Raw genomic sequence first — 18614 nt, 5'->3', positions numbered from 1 at the left:
GAGTCGGGGCGAGCTCCAGCCCAGTTTTATGGCTGCATTGATGGGAGCGGCAGCACACCCAGGTTGCACCCAGCTGAGAACCTGCATGCAAGGTCAGGAAGGATGTCTGCAATAAACTAATTAGGGGCACATTTTCTCAAGGTCACTTAACTAACTGGGCATGAGTTTTCCCTTCAGTGCTAACTGGTGATACTGGTTGCTTCACCCCATGGGAGATGGTGGAAAGCTTGTGGGTCCCCAGGGGCCCTGTCTCCTAGCAGGGGAAGTCAGATGGCTCGCGTTCCCAGGGAGAAGTATCAAGGAGGCAGCCAGCTGGTTAGTCTTGCAGATGACTCCGACGGGCATATGCTGGCAAGCTATGTTTAACCGTCCCCCCATTGAATCAGTGAAGGCTTGTTCTCAGCAAGCCAAAACTGAAGGAAAGGCGCTCTGGCTATGCTCTCTATACTCATCCCGGCACTTCTCGCCAACCCTATCTCAGCACCTGGACCCGAGCACCCCTACATTTGAACATCAGAAATACCAGCTAACTTTCCAGAGAAAAACCAGCTTCCAAAAATCAGCCGTGACATTTCAGAATATGCTCCCTGGGACCAGAACGCTTGTTAAAAATCCCTCACGTTGGCTCTGAGCTGGAGCACGCCGGTTTGTGAGCGCGACTTTTCACCTGCGTTGGGTGTGCAAATTTGACAGATGCCCACATGGCTTGCGCAGGGGGAAACCCTTCCATAAGGACTGAACAGTGCCACCTACTGAGGGCAGCTTGGGTGTGTGAACGTGGGCATTTGTGTACGCAAAATGGTGCACGCAAATAACACAGATGCTTCCTTAAAGGAAAAAAAAAAATGGGCCCAATCTGCCAGCAGTATATTGAATCTCATATGCAGCTCCTAATCATCAAAAGAATCATCTTGAAAGGGTTGAGTGATGTACAAGCTTGCCTGTGAGAAACAACAAGCCAATTCAACTTCTTAATGTGTCACATTTTAATGGAAATACACGTATAAAAAAAAAGCGATGTTAACAGTGAATCATTCCACCTGAAGCTGAAGGTTACCTTTGCCACTAAGAGTGTTATCATTTCTTTGACGGTTTCCTCAATTAGTTCATCTATTTTTGAATGGTACTGGTGCTAAGGAAAAATAAAAGAAAAGGCGGAGGTAAATATTAGCATTGATCGCAAGTGATGGCACTGTGATTATAAGCCTCTTCTTCTGGTAAAACAGGATTTGTAATAGTATCAGCTAAGAATTTGGCAGTTTATTTCCCAAGCCTCTGCTGATGTGGATAGTAATTACTTACATTTATGCAGGACTTTGAATTCAGGAGAAGCTGACAGTGCTTTGCATACCATAGACAGCCCCTCTGTTTGCAATAACGAGAGCCAAATGCATGGGGCAGAAGGGAAACCATGGCCCTCCTATACTGGATGTAATAGTGACCACAATACTTAGTGCCTGCATATTCCTCTCAGGCCTGCAAATTCCTTGACACAATGGCCTGCAAACATTCAGTAAGTACGTTTCTACAAATCATTTAACGGACCATGGAAATGCAGCTGCCACCAGCAAAAGGAGGTAACTCTCTCGCAGGGCACAGGGCAGCTCTCTAGTCGCTTCGGAGAGGATGTGACAAATACCTTCTGCACCACAACTGCTAGGAGCTACGCTGGACATCTCACATCACATTCCTGCACTTGCAAAAAAATGTGCTACAGGGCTATTCAGGCTCCCTGCCGGCCAAGCATGTTAGTATGCATTTAGCCTTAAGTTCAGGGGGACTGAAGCACACGCTGAAAATTAAGGACATGTTTAAATGCTCTGCTGAAGGGAGGCTTCTACAAGCATAAAGAAATCAGTATTGGCCTTTTGTGGCAGGCAAAGGCAGCATCTCTAGCAGCACAGTGCCCTCTGCTGCTAATACCATCCAGGGGCATCGGGTCTGCATCGGCTCACAGGAAAGTGCTCCGATGCCTACAGCACCTATGAGCCTTCCACACAGTCTCCCATCCAGTTGCTGACTACGCCAAACCTTGCTCAGCTTCTGAACTCTGCCACAATCCCCATCCCAAGTCATACGGCTATACCAAATGCTGGAATATAATTTTCTGCTAATTTATAAAGACCTACTTCATTTAGAGGATTTAAGTAATAAGAACCAATAAGTCCATTTATATTTTGAATGAATTGAGGAAAATATTTAATATGACTTTTCCAACGTGAAACATCTGATTTTTAAATAAGCCACTGCAAGCATTGATCTTAGTCACTATCATCTTACCCTTTCTTCATGTTACTGTTGTTTTAAAATGTTAACGTCAAGTAACACTGGAAGAACCAGATATGCTTCACATACTAATCATACGTTTGGAACAAAGAGTGCAAGGACAATTAAAAGTGTAAGGCACTGGCTTCCCAGTGACTGCGTCTACAAGAGACACTTTACTAAACAGTAAGCATCTGCATGTGTAGACAGTGACACTTTACTACACGGTAGATGTCTACTGTGCAGTAAAAAGTGTCACTGTCTATACATGCAGATGCTTACTGTGCAGTAAATTAGTCTACAAGGTAGTAAATTTACTATGCAGTGAAGCCAAATAGCTTTAATTGCACGTGCAAATGCACCCAGTGTGTACAAGGCCCTTCTATCAGTCTGACCCGCTGTGCGATTTCCTTTTCAATAAAACACTAACACATTATAACTGAAACTTGGAAAAAAGAAAAAAGTTTTGGGGACACTTACCCACTCTTTAGCAAACTTTCAGATGATTGGGGACAGAAATAAAGAGGAACATGCAGAAGACAGGAAAAAAAAAAAACATATGAAAGTAAACAATAAATAAAAGAAAACCTTCCAAAATAAGAGAAGGGACCTTTCAACTGGGGCCACAGAAGCAACAGCAGCAGGCACAGAAACAATAAGCAATGGAAAATGAAACACAAGCAAGCCCCACTTTCACTGCAAGACAGGTGAGGTAGAAAGCTGGGAAGGAGGAAGTGATTTAATACAGAATCTGTACTGAAAGTCTCTTATGAGAAGGAACAAGGACTTGATTTTATTGCACTTGGAAAAAGGAAGGTAAAATATGTCCAAGCCAATGGCAGGGCAGGTGCATGGGGAGTTTCAACACAAAAGAGACCTGAAAGAAAGACTGGACACAAGCTTATTGCTTAGGGAGGTGGGTCAAATGAAGCAGCTTCCAGCCTCCCAAACTGCGTCCCTCCAACAGGCAAATCAACAGAGGAGCGGAGGCAGCAGAGGTTATCTGGGCTGTGGGCTGAAGCTAAGAGGTGCCCTCCTCTGGTGTACTGGAAGGGGCAGCGCTCTCTGTCTGGCGAAACCAGTGCTACTCCTTGGTATTATGGATGTATGTGAGCCTCTGTGTGACAGTCTACTTCCACAGCAGCTTTCCTCCCGCAGGGAAGGTTTATCTATGAGCTGTAGGAGACTTCCTACCACGTGCTTCTCATGCAAGACCTCTCTACCGCTCAGCTGTGTGGGTGGAGGGGTGGGTGGTGGACCCGGTGCAATGCTGACAGGAGCGGTACGCCGGCAGATGAAGGTTGTAGTGCAGCGAGTGCTTTCTGCATGTGGTAGCAGAAGTGTCCCGGAGGAGGGGATTGCTACCCACAGAACGACACAGAACAGCAATGTATGCCATGCCACCTCGTGGAGCTGTATAATGGGGCTGACATTGAAAGCAGCAGGCATGCAATGCTCAGCCTGACTCCAAGGTGCAACAAAACCTAGGGGCGAGACAGGTAAGTGCAAACTCAGGTCGGTCAGGTGGGCACCGGAGCTCATGGGCCTAGTGTGCCCTCGCTCCTGTGGGGTTCACATCAAAGTTTCCCCAACTGGGTTTCAGGTTTTTCCTATTAGCCCCAAAGACCTGCTTAATGCGCTTCATTAGCATGTTGTTTTAATCAAGGGGTTTGGGTAGCTGGAGACGGGGCGGGTGGAGTTTGTTGCTAACTGTTCATTTTCGTGGGATAAATTACAGGATTTAACTTGCAGAATGGCTAGGTGCGTGTCAAATAATACAGCGTGAAATGTATTGACAAATATCTTCACAATTAAAAGCTTGTTTACAAAGCAAATCAGAAGAGCAGCGGCAGCAATAAATGCAACCCTGCAGAGGGAGAAAACACTCAGGCCTCTACAGCAAAGCACCTGCTGTGGCTTTGCTCTTCAAGAGGGTCTCCGGGAGCTGCTCCCTCATGGTGGAGGTTGAAAATGCAAGGGCAAATTCAGATCGGTGTCAAGTGAGCGAAGCTCTGCTGAAACCAGGACCAAACTCAGATGGTCCTTTCAAAGCAATGGTGCCATGAAGCCAAAGTGGTGCTTCTCTGATCCTGCTGCCGCTCTGACAGCCAGCGTCTCCCCAGGGCCATTATGGCACACTGGGAGCACCGAGGACCTGGCCATTGGCAGGGGTGCAGGTAGGGGCTGCAGGGCTGGCTCCATGCCATCAGGTGACCCCTCTGTACCGTCTGATCCTCCCCAGTGGGCCAGCTGGGTTCAGAGCAGCTCCGCACTGGTTACAAGACATGCCGCAGCTGCAGAGCAGCTGAAGTCTGGGTTTTCTGCGATGCAAAGAAGCTTCCAATAAACCTGTGACAAAGGGCTCTTTTCCAAAGGGCTCCAGCACCGGTGAAATGCCAAATGTCATCGGCTTAATTTTGTGCGTAATATTGCAGCACACCTCTGCTGTTCTTTGCCTACTGGGGGTCCAGCCCTGACAATGGAGATGAAATCCATTTGACACGCAGCCTCATTATAATTGCCCCACGAGGAAATTACGGCTGCATTATGAATCTGGCACAAACGATTGCCCGATGACATGTATTTTTTGCCTGGGTCCAGTTCATAGTTCTGGGTTTCTTTTAGCTCTTCTATTTCTTATGAGGCCTGTTAGAGGTCAAACATTTGCCCTGATTTGTTTGATTTAATAAAATCTTTGGAGATAATCACCATTTGCTAGTAGCTGAATTATTACAACTCACAATGCCTCTGCTAAAATTATTCCACTTGACTTTATGTGGTGCATATTTTGCCTTGTCATATAACAGATTGTGTGTGCGCTGCATTTCTGAAAGGACCATCTGACCTTGGATATTAAATAAAAACATCATAGACCAACTGAGAAACATTTAATACATAAATTTATACCCACTGACGTATTAAAATGCAGCGGAAAAATAAATATTTGAAATGGTAAAGCGTGTTTACCAAATGCTTGAACAGCTGCCTTCAGCTATAAGGACGTGGGAATGAAATGACGGGAAAGTAGTTAGGAGAGTAATATTGCTCTTAAATTGCATCTTATGGTTCACATATGTGTTAAGACATGTGAACACAAGGTAAGGTACCTTTAAAAGAGACAGGGCTTTTGGAGGAAAAAGTGATATAAGTGAGGCTCAATGATACATCAGAAGAGTGTCTCTCTCAACCACTGGGCAGCTTTCACTCTGATGAAAAAGTATTGCTTTTTTATTGTTAAATCAGATATCTGCGGTGGATGGAGCTGGGCAACCTGTGACACACACACAGTTTATCTTACAACTGTAGCCTTTTTTCTGCTTGTGACGTGTCTGCCAAGCGGACCCCAACGTTCACAAACTCACTTATCCATTGTTGGACGGGCACGTTTTATGCGCCTATTTGAGCCTAGGGGATGCTCGCAAACGATTTACGCACAAAAATCCCACCCTAGCACAGGGGTCCCACTCAAAGCTGTGTTTGCAGGATAACAAGTGAACCTTGAATGGTATAAAGACTTTCTATGCCCATTTCACCCACAGTGGATAAATTATAAGAAAAATCAAAACTTGGTTTCTAATCTTTGCATTTCTAATTTGGGCTTAGAGCTGAAATAGAAGAGTTGGAGTAGCAGCTTACTGAGGACTGTTACTCCAGTTATTTCTGGGGACAACAATTGTGGGTGTGTGTCTGTGTGCGTGCGTGGGTGTGCATGTTTCAGCCCCTGTTTTGGGTCAAGCAAAATGATCTCAACACAGAGACTGTACACCTTCAGGAGCTGGCAGTTGACAAAAGGGAGGTGGTGTGAGCAACGAAAGTGGGGAATGGAATATTCATGAAAAAGAAGAAAAGAAAAAGGTGGGCACATGAAGTTTTGCAGCCCTAAACAATGACTTATGCACTGATAATTTACATCTGATTTACAGGTCTATTAACTCAGCTATTTGTTAAAATCATCATCCCACAGCAACTGCTGCTTTGCATAACAGTCGCATTATCTCTGCACTGCTATACCAAATGCCTTCTGAAAGAAGCACAGACAGATTTCATGGGATTCAGGATGCCTGGGCATGGAATGGATAGTAGGTGAGTGGCCAAGTAAACTGAACTTAGGCTTTTGCTTTCTGGAGACCTCAGACAGATGGGAGATGAGCTTGATAGTCTCAACAGTATATTTGCTACAGCTGACATATGCCTCGCCAAGGGAACGTCAGTAATGGCTGTTGTTGGTTAGAACGGATTGGTACACTGGGCTTACCCATATTATGTCCACATTCAATTAATATTAGAAGAGTCTCATGCTATAGACTGAATATTCCCTCGTAATTCTTACTAATACAACTAACTACTCCTGTAGTATCCTAGGGGCTGTGGGAGCTGGTTTGATCTCTGAAATATGTCTTCCTTGGGAGCTTTGCTAACTGAATTCATAAAGGTGAACGCGATATCTTGTATTAGACCAACTCAAATAGTCGGAAAAAATTCTTCTTTGCAAGATTTTGGGCACAAACACCCTTCGTCAAGCAGAGCAGTTGCTTCCTCAGCCTGATGAAGGGTGTTTGTACCCAAAAGCTTGCAAAAAAGAATCATTTCCAACTATTTGAGTTGGTCTAATAAAAGATTAGATTTACTCAAAGAAGCTCGTCTGCTTCCATCCTTAGACCAACACAGCTACAACCTATATCCTTAAAGGTAAATGCATGATTTGTATTGCAACTCTTGCCCCTCTGGTCTGTCGGGAATGTGCCAGCATGGATATTGTGGGAGCAGAGAACTGGGAATCAGGGCAGGCAAGGAGAAGAAACAGAGCGGGGAGGAAATGTGGTAATTCTACCAACAAGCCTTGGACGAACAAGGGTCCAGTTAGTACGTGTCCTAAGTTGGACTGGTGGATGAGAAGGAAACTCAACCATAAGCATCTCAGAACCTTTCTTATCAACAAGACCATCACAAATGAAATGCTACAACTGAAAGCCCACAAAAAATAAAAGAACAGTGGGCCCAGTCCAAGGCCTGCTGACATCAGTGCTAAGACACCCACTAGTCCAGCAGGCTTTGGACAAGGCCCTTAAAGAGTAGCAGAAGAGGTAAATAACTAGAGTGAACAAACAATTTGCAATGATGTATTATACATTCCAACCATGTGAAGTTGCACTGGAAGAGCTTATCTAGGCAACTGGCAACAAGAGAGGAGATGCAAACAATTTTTCCTCAATTGATTCTAAACCGGCACATGAATATTTAACTTGGCTTCTCGCCTTTGGAGTGACATGAACGTGGAGATGCATTTCATCTAACCCAATTTAGCATGCCTTTCTAATTCATCTATAAATTTATGGAAATTTCAAGCTGAAACAATGTCTTTTAAAGGCAAAAAACAATCAACAAGTGATTAGAGTTGGACTTTTTTTAAAGTTGAGTCATTCAAAACCTGGTAAATTAGGATCATACAACATGTTGATTTCAGCCAATATTCAAGGAAGTCAAAATGGGTGGAATTTGGATATATGTTTGGAAGTTGTCTTTTTTTATAAAAAAAAAAAAAAGTAACTTAGTGCTTTTGTTTTCCCGATGTTTTGTATACAAAAGAGTCTTATATTGGAAATCTGTTGACTACATGTAAACAGCTAGCATTTAGGCAAACATACATCTGGCTCCAAGGTGAACTTAATGACTCAGTAAACACAGTCATCATGCATTAGCAGGCTTTAAAGGTACCTTATGCACACCACAATCCTTGCCAACAATCACTGGTAAGTGACTGGAATTCTGAACGCCCATATTCATTAGACTGATTTGACGGAGAGACCCTGAATATTCATCTGCTTATTCTGTGCAAAGAATGAGGTCCACAACTGTTAGAAAGTTTCTGAAACTAGCAGAATAATAGATGGGAAAATTCATGACATTGTCTCTAGTTTACATAAAAAACAAAAATAATCTACATTTTTACCTCTTGGCCCATTTCCATACTGCAAAGCTTTGTTGACTGAGCTTTGGCATCGACCATAACATTAAACATGGTGCATATTGACTGAGGGACTCGGAAATCTGTTGATCGACTGGTTTTTTGCAGCTTTACTTCAAATGCAATCCTGGTTCTATTAAAGAAAGTAGGAAAAGACCATTTCAGTTGGTGCTTAAGATATTGTAATTAATAAGAGGTGGAACGCAAAGTTTAGAAGGCTTTGGTGAAACAGACTGAATGCTAACATCCGTGGCAAATACAATTACTCCAAATGTGTCTTACTAAGTTTGAAAAGAAGCCTATTCCACAGAATATGTTCTATTTATAAAGCGTGTAACAGTCTCATAGAAACTATTACTTTCTCGTACTTGGTAAACAGCGTGATGATGCTACAGATGGCAGTGGCAATGCACACCTGTAATTTGGGTTATATTAGCTAATTTATACCTACTGTTTAAATGCCGCAACCTGGGTGAATTAAAGGCAATTCTATTGACACACAATACTAAATGCAGAGGGTACAAACCTGTTCAATTGCTTGGCATGAAGGGCACTATGGGATTATTGCTTTTTCTATGTTTCCACAATAGTATTGGCTTGCCCAAACTCTTCTCAGGGGTCATAATGGTTCCTTTAAGTGGTTTCTTTGAAAAAACAAATGCACCTAGCAGAAAACCCGGGCAAGATGTTAACTGCAGAAGCGTGCAGATATGTAATTATGCAGGCTCTTCTACACACGTCTTGCTGCCCCCTACTAAGCTTTATTAGTTGCAATTTCCCTTCTTTGGCAGCTAAAGCTGTTATTTCAGTAAGAATGCTGTCTGATCAAGACTGCAGGAGCAGTTTTCAATGCTCATTGGTCATCAGTGGTTTTGCATATCACACTAGGAATATCTTCTGCATAGTGGGTAGTACTCCTTCCTTCCTGAGGTCTCTGAAGGCAAAATGGACCACTTGAAAGACCCTTTGCAATTAAGGGGCACTTTATTAACCTAACAGAGACACAACGCTGCAAGGGAGCCCACAGCACCAAATGAATGTGGAGAAAATAAAAGTATCAGTTATACCTCAGTGAGAGCATCTCCATGTGTGCTTTAATGTGCATTAGTCTATTGTAATGCACATTAACTACATAGCACCCTCTTTTAAGTGATGCTTTAATGCAAATTAAAGTAGGCTAATATGTATTAAAGTGCACATGTAGACATGCCCTGAGCTTTTTAGTGAGTGCGGCTTAAGACAGGCTAATGCTCATTTTAATAGTACTTCACAATGGAGGGCATTTTTACTCATGCTTCAGGAGGCGTGGGGGGGTGGTGCTTTAATTAGTGGGCTGTGCTAATTAAAAGTGCCTGAGCATCATGTGCATCAGCATCCCCCCTGCTGAAAAATGGTGGTGGGGTACTTTGAACTCAAGCTCATCAAATGAGCTTGAGTTCAAAGTGCCCTGCCACCGTTTTTCAGTGCGGGGACACTGATACCTGATGCTAGAGTCTGCTGGAGCACATTCATTTCTATGCTCCAGCAGACTCAATTAAATGAAGGAGAGCATTTCCCAAACTAGTCTCAATTAATCGAGTCTGCTGCGATGCACTAGATTTCCAGGGAGTCGGAGTCGGCTCTCTGCACATGTACAGGAGCCCAGAGGAGTTGCTAGATTTAATGTGCATTAACTAAAGCGTGTTAATGCACGTGTACATGCACCCAGCAATAGCTGAACTTGTGGGATCCCAAGGGTCTGCCTACCTGAATTTGAGAGTAGATCCCAGGGCCTTTCTAGTGCCTTTTCCCCAAACTCCACAACAATAGCAACATATGAAACACAGCAACTTTCCAGAACAGTGCAGGGCGTTTTTCCAGGGTGATATAGTGAATTAAAAGTGTGTTGTTTGGGATACTGTACCTTTTTGGTATCCGTGCTGCATGGTGGGTATTCTGAGCTTTTGGGATTATCTACAGTAGCTGGCTGCCAGGTAACTCAGCCATCAGAGCTACTGCATTTCAATAAAAGCTGTGTCTTTAAATTTAACTACCCGCGTGCTGCGTTTTTTTTTCAGATCAGCAACAGCAGTCCTACTACAGTCATTTGCTTTGAATTCCAGTGTGTGAACCTAGAGCCCCTCTCTCAGACACCAGATGCTTCTTTCTTAGAAGGTGAGATTGTAAATCCAGATTTAGGAGTTTGGGTGTCATACAACACAGGCGCAGGTTTGCACAAGGGCCAGACAATGCTGGTTTGGAAGAGCCACTTCACCAGAACCGTGGCAGTCACCAGCCCAGGCCTGCAGCTGTACTCACTGGCCCCTCCATTAGTTTTTCTCCTTTTGGTATTTACTTTGTTCAAAAGAGAATACAAAGATCTTTTCTTCCCAGTGCTGAATTACACCTTAAACCAGCCAAAGATATGCAAGGCCTGGTGGAAAATAATGATGGTTTGGCCTTAATCTTTTGTTACTGAAATGAATACTATGCAGAAGGCAGGGAAGGGTGGCAGGCTGATTGACTGATTCAGAGAGGCATGAGCTTTGGTAGGCAACAACCTCTTTCATCTGAAGGCATGAATAAGACTAAGAGGGAAAAACAGAGCAGTTAACCTCTTGAGGGACAAAGGCTTTTAAACAACAAAACTTTAAAAACCAACTTGAACTGAAATTGCGGACCAAGAAATCATCCACAGGCTGGACTGTGTTAAGTCATCGGCAGTGGCAGTCCCTCAATATGAGAAAAACAGTCTTGCAGTCAATAGAGGAGTCAAGGGTGGGTCCAGAGCTGGCTGAAGAAACTGCTCGGAGATCTGCATGCTAGACTGCAGACATGGCAAACAGTTTTGGGGGCAGGAATGAGTCCTAGTGATGCTGGGTCATGGCTCTTTCTTTCCCTTGTCTCTCATCTATCTCCCGACATAGGGAGGCGAGTTTGCTCAAAGCATGTTGTACACCATGGTGCCAATGAGGGTGACCCAGTTCAGGAGTCTCCCAAGGACTGATGTTCATATCCCATGTCTTTAGACTGGCCTTCAAGTTGTTCTTGAATCTCTTCTTTTATCCACCTCTTGAGCAGCGACCATCAGTGAGTTGGGAGTATAGGACCTGCTTCAAGAGCTGGTTGTCAGGCATCCTCATGATGTGTCCTGTCCAACAGTGTTGGTGCCATAAAATTTGGCTTTGATGCTGGTAGAGTTTGCTCACGACAGAAGTGGTCTCAACAAAGACTGGTTTCTTAGCTCAATACCAGGACTAGCTTGTATAACCCCTAGGTCCCTTTGGATCTTTTCAACCCACCTGTCTCTCTCACCAGTGCTCCCTCCTTTCTTCCCCTTTCCCTTTGTATTCATATAACTTCATTCCTTTCCATTTAGTACCCTTGCTCTCTGGAAACCCATGCATAGCAACTGATAAAGTAGGCTCTAGCCTACCAAAGCTCGCGCCTCTCTGAACAGCCAGGGTTAAGATGAAAGGTAAAGCAAAGACTGATATTTCCCAAACATTGATAGAAGAAGTGATGCCCCTTCTAGAAGGCCTGTCAGCCCAGCTGCTTCGCTATATTTCTCAACACGAGACACTATAGACTTACCTCTTGACACAAGATTCAATCATGTCACTTGCCATGAGCTTCAGACGCTGCTCAAGATGTTTTCCAAATTCTTCCTCGGGCCAATGTAAATCCCGAATGAAGGTCTGTAGGGCATCAAGTTTCCAAAACAGATCTTCAGAGGTTCCTGACCCATTGCTGGCAGGATAAAGTGGAAACAGAAGTCATAACCTGCACCAGGCTATTAGACACCTGATGTGGAGACCTTTCTTGGACAAAGACTAGGGTATGCAGTTGTTTAATACACAGAACAATATCAGACAATCTCCACCATCAGGGTTTTGAGTTTTACCATACATTTTCCTAATCTACCTTGGTGTTACAACCCACAAATCTTTCCAGGCCAGATGATAAGACAAAGTTATGAATTACACGTATTAGCTGGAAAAAGGGTGTATGGTAAAAATCAGCCTTAATTAATACTCACATGAATTTATGTGATTATTCAGCATTAAGGCTAGAATTTGTTGTTGAAAATCCTTGATTGATAATAACTACAGTACATGATTGTATGCAGTTATTAAGATATAGGGCGTTTTTTTTTCCACCCAAGGTTTCCAGGTAAAGGACAGTGCTAACAAGTGGTGAGCGAGGACACGCTTTATCTCTTGAACAGCTGGAAAAAAATCATGGTAAGTCAATTGAACTAAGAACACTTGACATCTTATATTGAAGAGTTTTGGTTTGGTTGACTATTCTACCTCTTCAAGAATCAACCTCTTCCAAAGGCATCTCCAGGCCAACAGATTCGAGCAGTTTTTGGTTTTGGTTTTTTTTGTTTTTTTGATTTGTTGCCATGCCTTTGGTCTTTCGGAAGTGCATGTTTTCGGAAGTGCATGTTCTCTTACCCACTCCTCTGTCCAGACAGGACTCTTTGGTCTTGTGGTGTGCAGCTACTTTGGTTCTTTCCAAGTATAATTACATCTCAAACCTCCACTTACAGGATAAAACACAGGCCTTGATTGTGTTTGGTTTGCTCAGAGAAATTTCTGTGTCTGTAACCCTTTTCTCTCTCACTCTTTTTTCATGACATTTACCACGGGAAATTCAAGAGCTTTAACCTCCTCCTCGCATACCACTAATGCTAACACAGTAATTTATAAGATGTTTAACACACCATGCATTACCACTTCTGCTGACATCATCTATAGAAACAGATGAGGGAGGGTGTTTCTATTGTGACAGATGCCAGCTGCATTGAGTTAATGCTACAGAGGAAATTATAGCTAATGCATACATGGCTACCGCAAGGTGAAAACCATACTCCCAACATGCTAGAGGGGTCCTAGGGGGGTCCTGTGCTAACAAAGGTAACCATTTAAAGAATAAGTCAGCTCAGGAGTGGGAAGAGATGTATCTGATGCTAAGGGAAAGGTAAGATTGAAACATGTCCTTAATAATGAACGGTGGGTGGGTCAAAGGGAATTGCAGAAATGAAAAGATACAGAATCAGGCATTTCCTTAAATGGCACCTTTAACCAAAAAGCTACTTTGTGCAACAGCCCTGACAGTTGCCCTATCTGCACATTTAGTGTCTTCTGTTTCAAACTCAGGTTTGGGAATAAATAAACTCGTTTTAGTTCCATCCCCATTTTGGAACCGCATGAATTTATGTTCCAAATAATTAAATACGCATGAATGCGAGAATTGGTATTTGCTACAGCAACATTAAGACATCCATCTGGTTTTGAAATTTAAAAAAATATATATTCTTGGTATTTTTTTTTCTTCTGAACAGCTCATTATTAGGTTTTCATGCGAGAATTTTTTTTTAATGTTTGTTACCAAGAAGAACTGTTAATTCTTAGTGCAATAGCACTGAAATTACTTTGATCCCATAGCAGCTCACAAAATGCCTTTCACACTCAAGCTTTGATTTTATAAAAAGACGACTGTCCACTTTACTGTCATGTCTTGATTCTTATCTTTTCAGAAGCAGTATCACAGAGCATGCACAGAGGGGGGAAAAACTTTCAAGTACTATTTACAGACACTGCCTAATCTAACCTTCAATACAGCCGTCTTAGCATGAATATGAGTTGGGTTTCTTTGAAACAGAATTAACAGCATTCATATTTCCAAGTATTTTAATTTTTTTTTTTTAAAGAATAAGATTACATTTCCTTTACTGCCAGTTCATTGGCTTTACTTTCCAATATGGTACCTGTATGACAGTGGAAGTCTGGTGGATTCCAGGTGTAGATGTAATTTAAGTCTCTAGCTCATTGCCACCCTTGCGATCCGAAAAACGTCTTATGTTTGTTCATTTGAGGCTTTCAGTATTTGGATAAAATGCCAATTTATTCTTCCAAAATTAAAGTTCCCAACATGAAAAGGCATGTTGAGTCTGCCAGAAGGATCAGAACATGGTATCGATGGAGCAGACCGCAGACTGCACCGAGTCCCGGTTCCCCAGGCCACGTTCAGACTGCTTCTCTGCAAAGGGGTTTTCCTCGCCTTGCCTCTCTCTCCCCGGGGATCCCAAACACTTCTGCCTGCACCCTGGGAATTTGGCCCCAAGTCCAGCCAAGCATTCACTGAAGGCACTTGAGCAAAGGAGTAGCCTCACTGACTTCCTGTGCTCAAAGTTACACCTGTGTTTTTAGCCCGTGATGCAGGGAAGAACGTAAGTCAGTGTTCAAGCCCAAGTCTATTCAGTAAATGCTATGTTAAACCTAACCTGTGGGAGGGATGCTTTCATGAGTTAGTGCCCTGTAGGGCTGGGGCCTTATGGCTGTCCTCCTCTTCAGCTTTTAAGAGGGAAGAGATGACAGAGGCAGGAGGAAGAGGAAGGAAGAAACCTGCGGGGGTGGAAAGTGAAGCGATAGGGAAGGAAGAGGGAGGAGCAGGGGAAGACAAGCGTCATTTTTGTTGAAACAAAATGGTCCCATGAGGTGCTGCACTAAAACTCTGCTCTGGAGCAGAACAATTTATAGGGAAGAGATGGGAGGGTTGGGACATAAGAGACTGAGCCACGGAGGTAAATATGCTGGCTGGGGGCTGGTGGAAGGCAAGTTTGGAAAGTGGCCACTCACCAAGGCACAAGGCATCACAGGCTGCCCAGTTGTGAAGGGACAGCCGCTCCTGGCTGGATGAGACCAACCTGTTCCTGCAACATCCTGATCAGACGTCAGCCCTTTACGCTAATGCTCGCACTGTTTATGCGTATAAGTGTCATTGGAAGGGCTTCCCCAACACAGGGGGATAAAGCTCCTTGACCTTTGGGTACCAGCCCCCAGCACTGCCTCAGAGACCCACTGCATTACAGCAGGTACATGACATAGGCATGGTTTTATAGTGCCTCCTAAATCTAGATGCTCTAATAAAATATCTCACCTTGACCATGAGCTCTAATTCCTCTTCCAATATGGTACCTGCATGACAGTAGGACGCATCCCATGTCTTGGGACATGCCAAAGGTGTGAGGCAGAGGAATGGGAAAGGCTAGCTTTTTACACACTAATGACATGGGCTCAGGGTTTGATTTCCTAAGTCGGATTCAAAGCCTTCCACTAAAAATTGTTTTTCCTCCTGTCAGACATTTAAATATTCAGACGGTGACAGCTAGTTACAGAATTCAATTACTTTCTGGGGCTTCCCATGAAATGAGTGAGAATCTTTATGTATAAGCACCTGTGATGACAATGCTGTGCAGAATTAAAAGGAAAACAAACCATCAGAGGCAATGAGGAACTTGCAAAGAAGTAAGATTCACTTTTAGATCTACATCTGGTCCACAGAAATTGGTCAGCTAGCACTGAAGTTGTTTCATCTCCTCTTTTGGATAGAACTTTCTCCTGAGATACGCCATCTTCCAGGATGCATTTTGCAATTTATACTCCAACAGGACTATATCCCACTGTCAAGAACTAGTTTGCAAAGCGAGACATTTGCTCAAATTTCCAGTGGGTGCAAAACAAATCCTCAATATTGATAAAAAACTCACAACGTACATGCCAGAAATACAGAAGGGTTGCCTCATTCAGAGAAACGTCTAATTATCTGTCTGTGTCACTCTTTTGAAGTTCTATATATAATGCACAGAAATAAATAATACATATCCATGCCAAGATTACTTCAAATTTAAATTAGATCTAATGTGAACTGAATACACACTCAGAATCATATATAGCAGCCATCCATGACGGTGCAGAAAAGCTAGGCATTTGTGGGATGCCTAGTGGGATGTTAACTGGTAGGTTTGGAACTTTAGGGAGATTCACATTGGGTAGATTCACATTGGGCAGATTACTTGTTAAACTCCTGTGGAAGAAACAGACAGAAAGAAAAAAATACCATAACAGTGACAATGCAGATGTAGCAGAAGCATGTGACACTCATAAACAAATCTGCAAAGTTCACAGCAAGACAACAGTCAAAAAACTAAAGCAAAACATTTCAGAAAGAAGCATGAGCATGGAAGGCTTAAGTGTATTTTTTTTTTGCAGTCTGCAATAAAAAAGCAAGTTACTTAAAAAACCAACAAAAGAAGAAAAATCACAAAGTAGCAAATTAACGGACCGCTCAAACACCCACACAAAAGGATTTACGGAACCTGATATGGTTTCAGAGCACAGAAAGCGGCTCCGAATTTAAAAATGCATCCCGTGAGCAAGCAAACCTCAAGTTCTAGATCATTTAGAGGCTGGAGATAGGGAAGGGCTACTCTTGACAGTCCACTGGGAAAGGGTTTGCCTCAAAACCAGGCTTTAAATGGCTAAGGGTGAATTCCTGGCTCTAATGAAGTTGACAGTTTGGCCACTAAATTCAATTCACCCTGAATGTGAGACACTCCCCTCGACCGACCTTTTTCCAAACAGTCAAGAAATGCTTTAACCTAGAGGAGCAGAACGGTGTCCCACCATGTGAAGACTAAGACGCCAGTCCTGCAGTTGGACTTGAGTGCATCCGATTCCAACGGTCATAAATGAGGAGCACAGTATCACGTGCGCTCCCAGGCCTCGAGAGCTAAGTGCAATTGTAGTGTGACACACGCAGACCTGGGCACGAAACCCAAAGAATAAGCACGAGCTTTGTGCATGAATGCCCCCATTGCAAAGAGGGTCATGAGATGAGCACAGTAGTTGTAGCTGGGCATGATGCCCTTAATGGCATTCTCAGACGCCCAAGTATGACATGAAAAATAACTTTGTAAAAGTGGTTTAGTGTATCAAATACAAGGCAATTTAATGCAATATATTTTCCAGGAGAAATAACACTGCACGCCAGTGATTTGCAAAATACCCATAAATATTTGGTTGTGCTACAGGTCCCTGAGCTGTTAACATAGGTCTGGCTGTATTCTACAGAGTATCTCAAAAAGTCCAATTACATGGCCTTTTACATGTAACATAAAAACTTGTGCCTCACTTTGGCACCTGGGAGATGTCAAATTTGAGTGGCTGACTCCTGGGGCCACCTGATGAGTGGGGGAGAAGCCAGTGGTGGGGAGCATCTCCTTTCTGTGCAGCACATAAGGGCATCAACCAAGGAAGTTTTTTACAACCTCATTCCAGAGGCAAGTCCAGATGTCTTGACTGAATTTTTATTGGGTCCTTATTCCCACCCAGAGTTTGTCTGAGTAAAGACCCATTAAAAGCTGAATCAGGACCCCAGGATTTAGTGCTTGTTCCTGCCTGTTGGAGCTAGCAGAAGCTTTACTGCCAAGAGGCAGGTTCGGGCAGTTAATCTTCTGGCTCCACAAAGTGAATGCCTATAATGGTTGTACTATACCACTCTGCCTTGGAAGGTCTCTTCCACTCCCTTGATTGCTGTTGAATTTTATGCAGCATTATCTGCAATGCTGGGAAGTGACAGAACTCTACAAACTTCTCGTCCACGGGAATACCATAACAGCAATTTTCTACAGTTGTACGTACATTTCTGGATTGCATTTCTCACTGTAAATCTTATTACATCAGGAAACAAAGAAGTACCATTGTGCCGCCAGGGCTGGGTATACAATTGCTAACGTGGTAGAATATCTGCCCTGAATCTCTGCAGTTCTGTTGGCAACCAAAATTTTGAGCCATTGATGACATGGCTAATAGGCACGCATGACTTCGGCTCTCCATTCTGAGCGTCTGAATAAAGTCCCACCTTTCAGAGCAAAATACAGAGTGAATTGCTTTGATTTACTTCCATTTCCAGTTGCTTGATGGATTTGACTTCAGTTCTTGCTATCTGCTTGTTCTCTTTATGAACCAGGAGATATATATCAGAGCTTTCTCATGCAACCAACTCATCCACCGTTCCCACTCAGACAAGTACATGCCTCGTAAAGTGAATATGATTGTCAAAAGAAACACATGCTTCATAATGATTGAGAGATAGTTAAACCTTTGGAAATGGTAAGGCCATGTAGTTAAAAAGTGATATTGAGTAAATTAAAACTAGCAAGAGATGGACAACACATACATGTATAAAGAAAAGCCACTTAAAGAAATTAGCCAGATGGTAAGTACATTAATCAGAGGACCTTTGTTTTTAATACTAAATATTCAAGAACTTACTGAAAACACATTTATGCAAACACTGTATTAAGTCAATGGCAAGTGTTTAGAGTGAACACTGCAAAGTATTCATATACAGAAGTTTTTTGTTTTGGTTTGGTTTTTTACAAATCAGGATTTTGCTGATGCTTTGTGCACATTGCAAGGAAAAGCTACAACTCATCTTCTGATGGCAAAATAAGGTAGTGTATTATCTTAACACAGAAAGCCTGATTTGGGAAATACCTGCCATCCTACCCTGCATCCGTAGCTTTGCTGGTTCAGCTGATCTCAATGACCTG

General features: G+C 43.1%; 1 protein-coding gene across 1 annotated transcript in view; it reads right to left on the bottom strand.

Moving 5' to 3' along the window:
- The window catches only part of CADPS (calcium dependent secretion activator), a 290593-nt gene that overhangs the window by 39625 nt on the left and 232354 nt on the right, over positions 1 to 18614 (bottom strand). Inside the window, exons 26-29 of the mRNA XM_019504584.1 lie at positions 15938 to 16084; positions 11804 to 11959; positions 8216 to 8363; positions 1058 to 1132 (exon numbers count right to left, since the gene is read on the bottom strand). Coding sequence (XP_019360129.1) covers positions 1058 to 1132; positions 8216 to 8363; positions 11804 to 11959; positions 15938 to 16084 — 526 coding nt within the window. The remainder of the gene's footprint in view (positions 1 to 1057; positions 1133 to 8215; positions 8364 to 11803; positions 11960 to 15937; positions 16085 to 18614) is intronic.

Source organism: Gavialis gangeticus, unplaced genomic scaffold, assembly GCF_001723915.1.
Source record: "Gavialis gangeticus isolate Ggan-Ray unplaced genomic scaffold, GavGan_comp1, whole genome shotgun sequence".
In the NCBI taxonomy this organism is placed as follows: domain Eukaryota; kingdom Metazoa; phylum Chordata; order Crocodylia; family Gavialidae; genus Gavialis; species Gavialis gangeticus.
The sequence above is the reverse complement of the archived record's forward strand: the minus strand, read 5'-3'. Positions and strand labels throughout refer to the sequence as shown.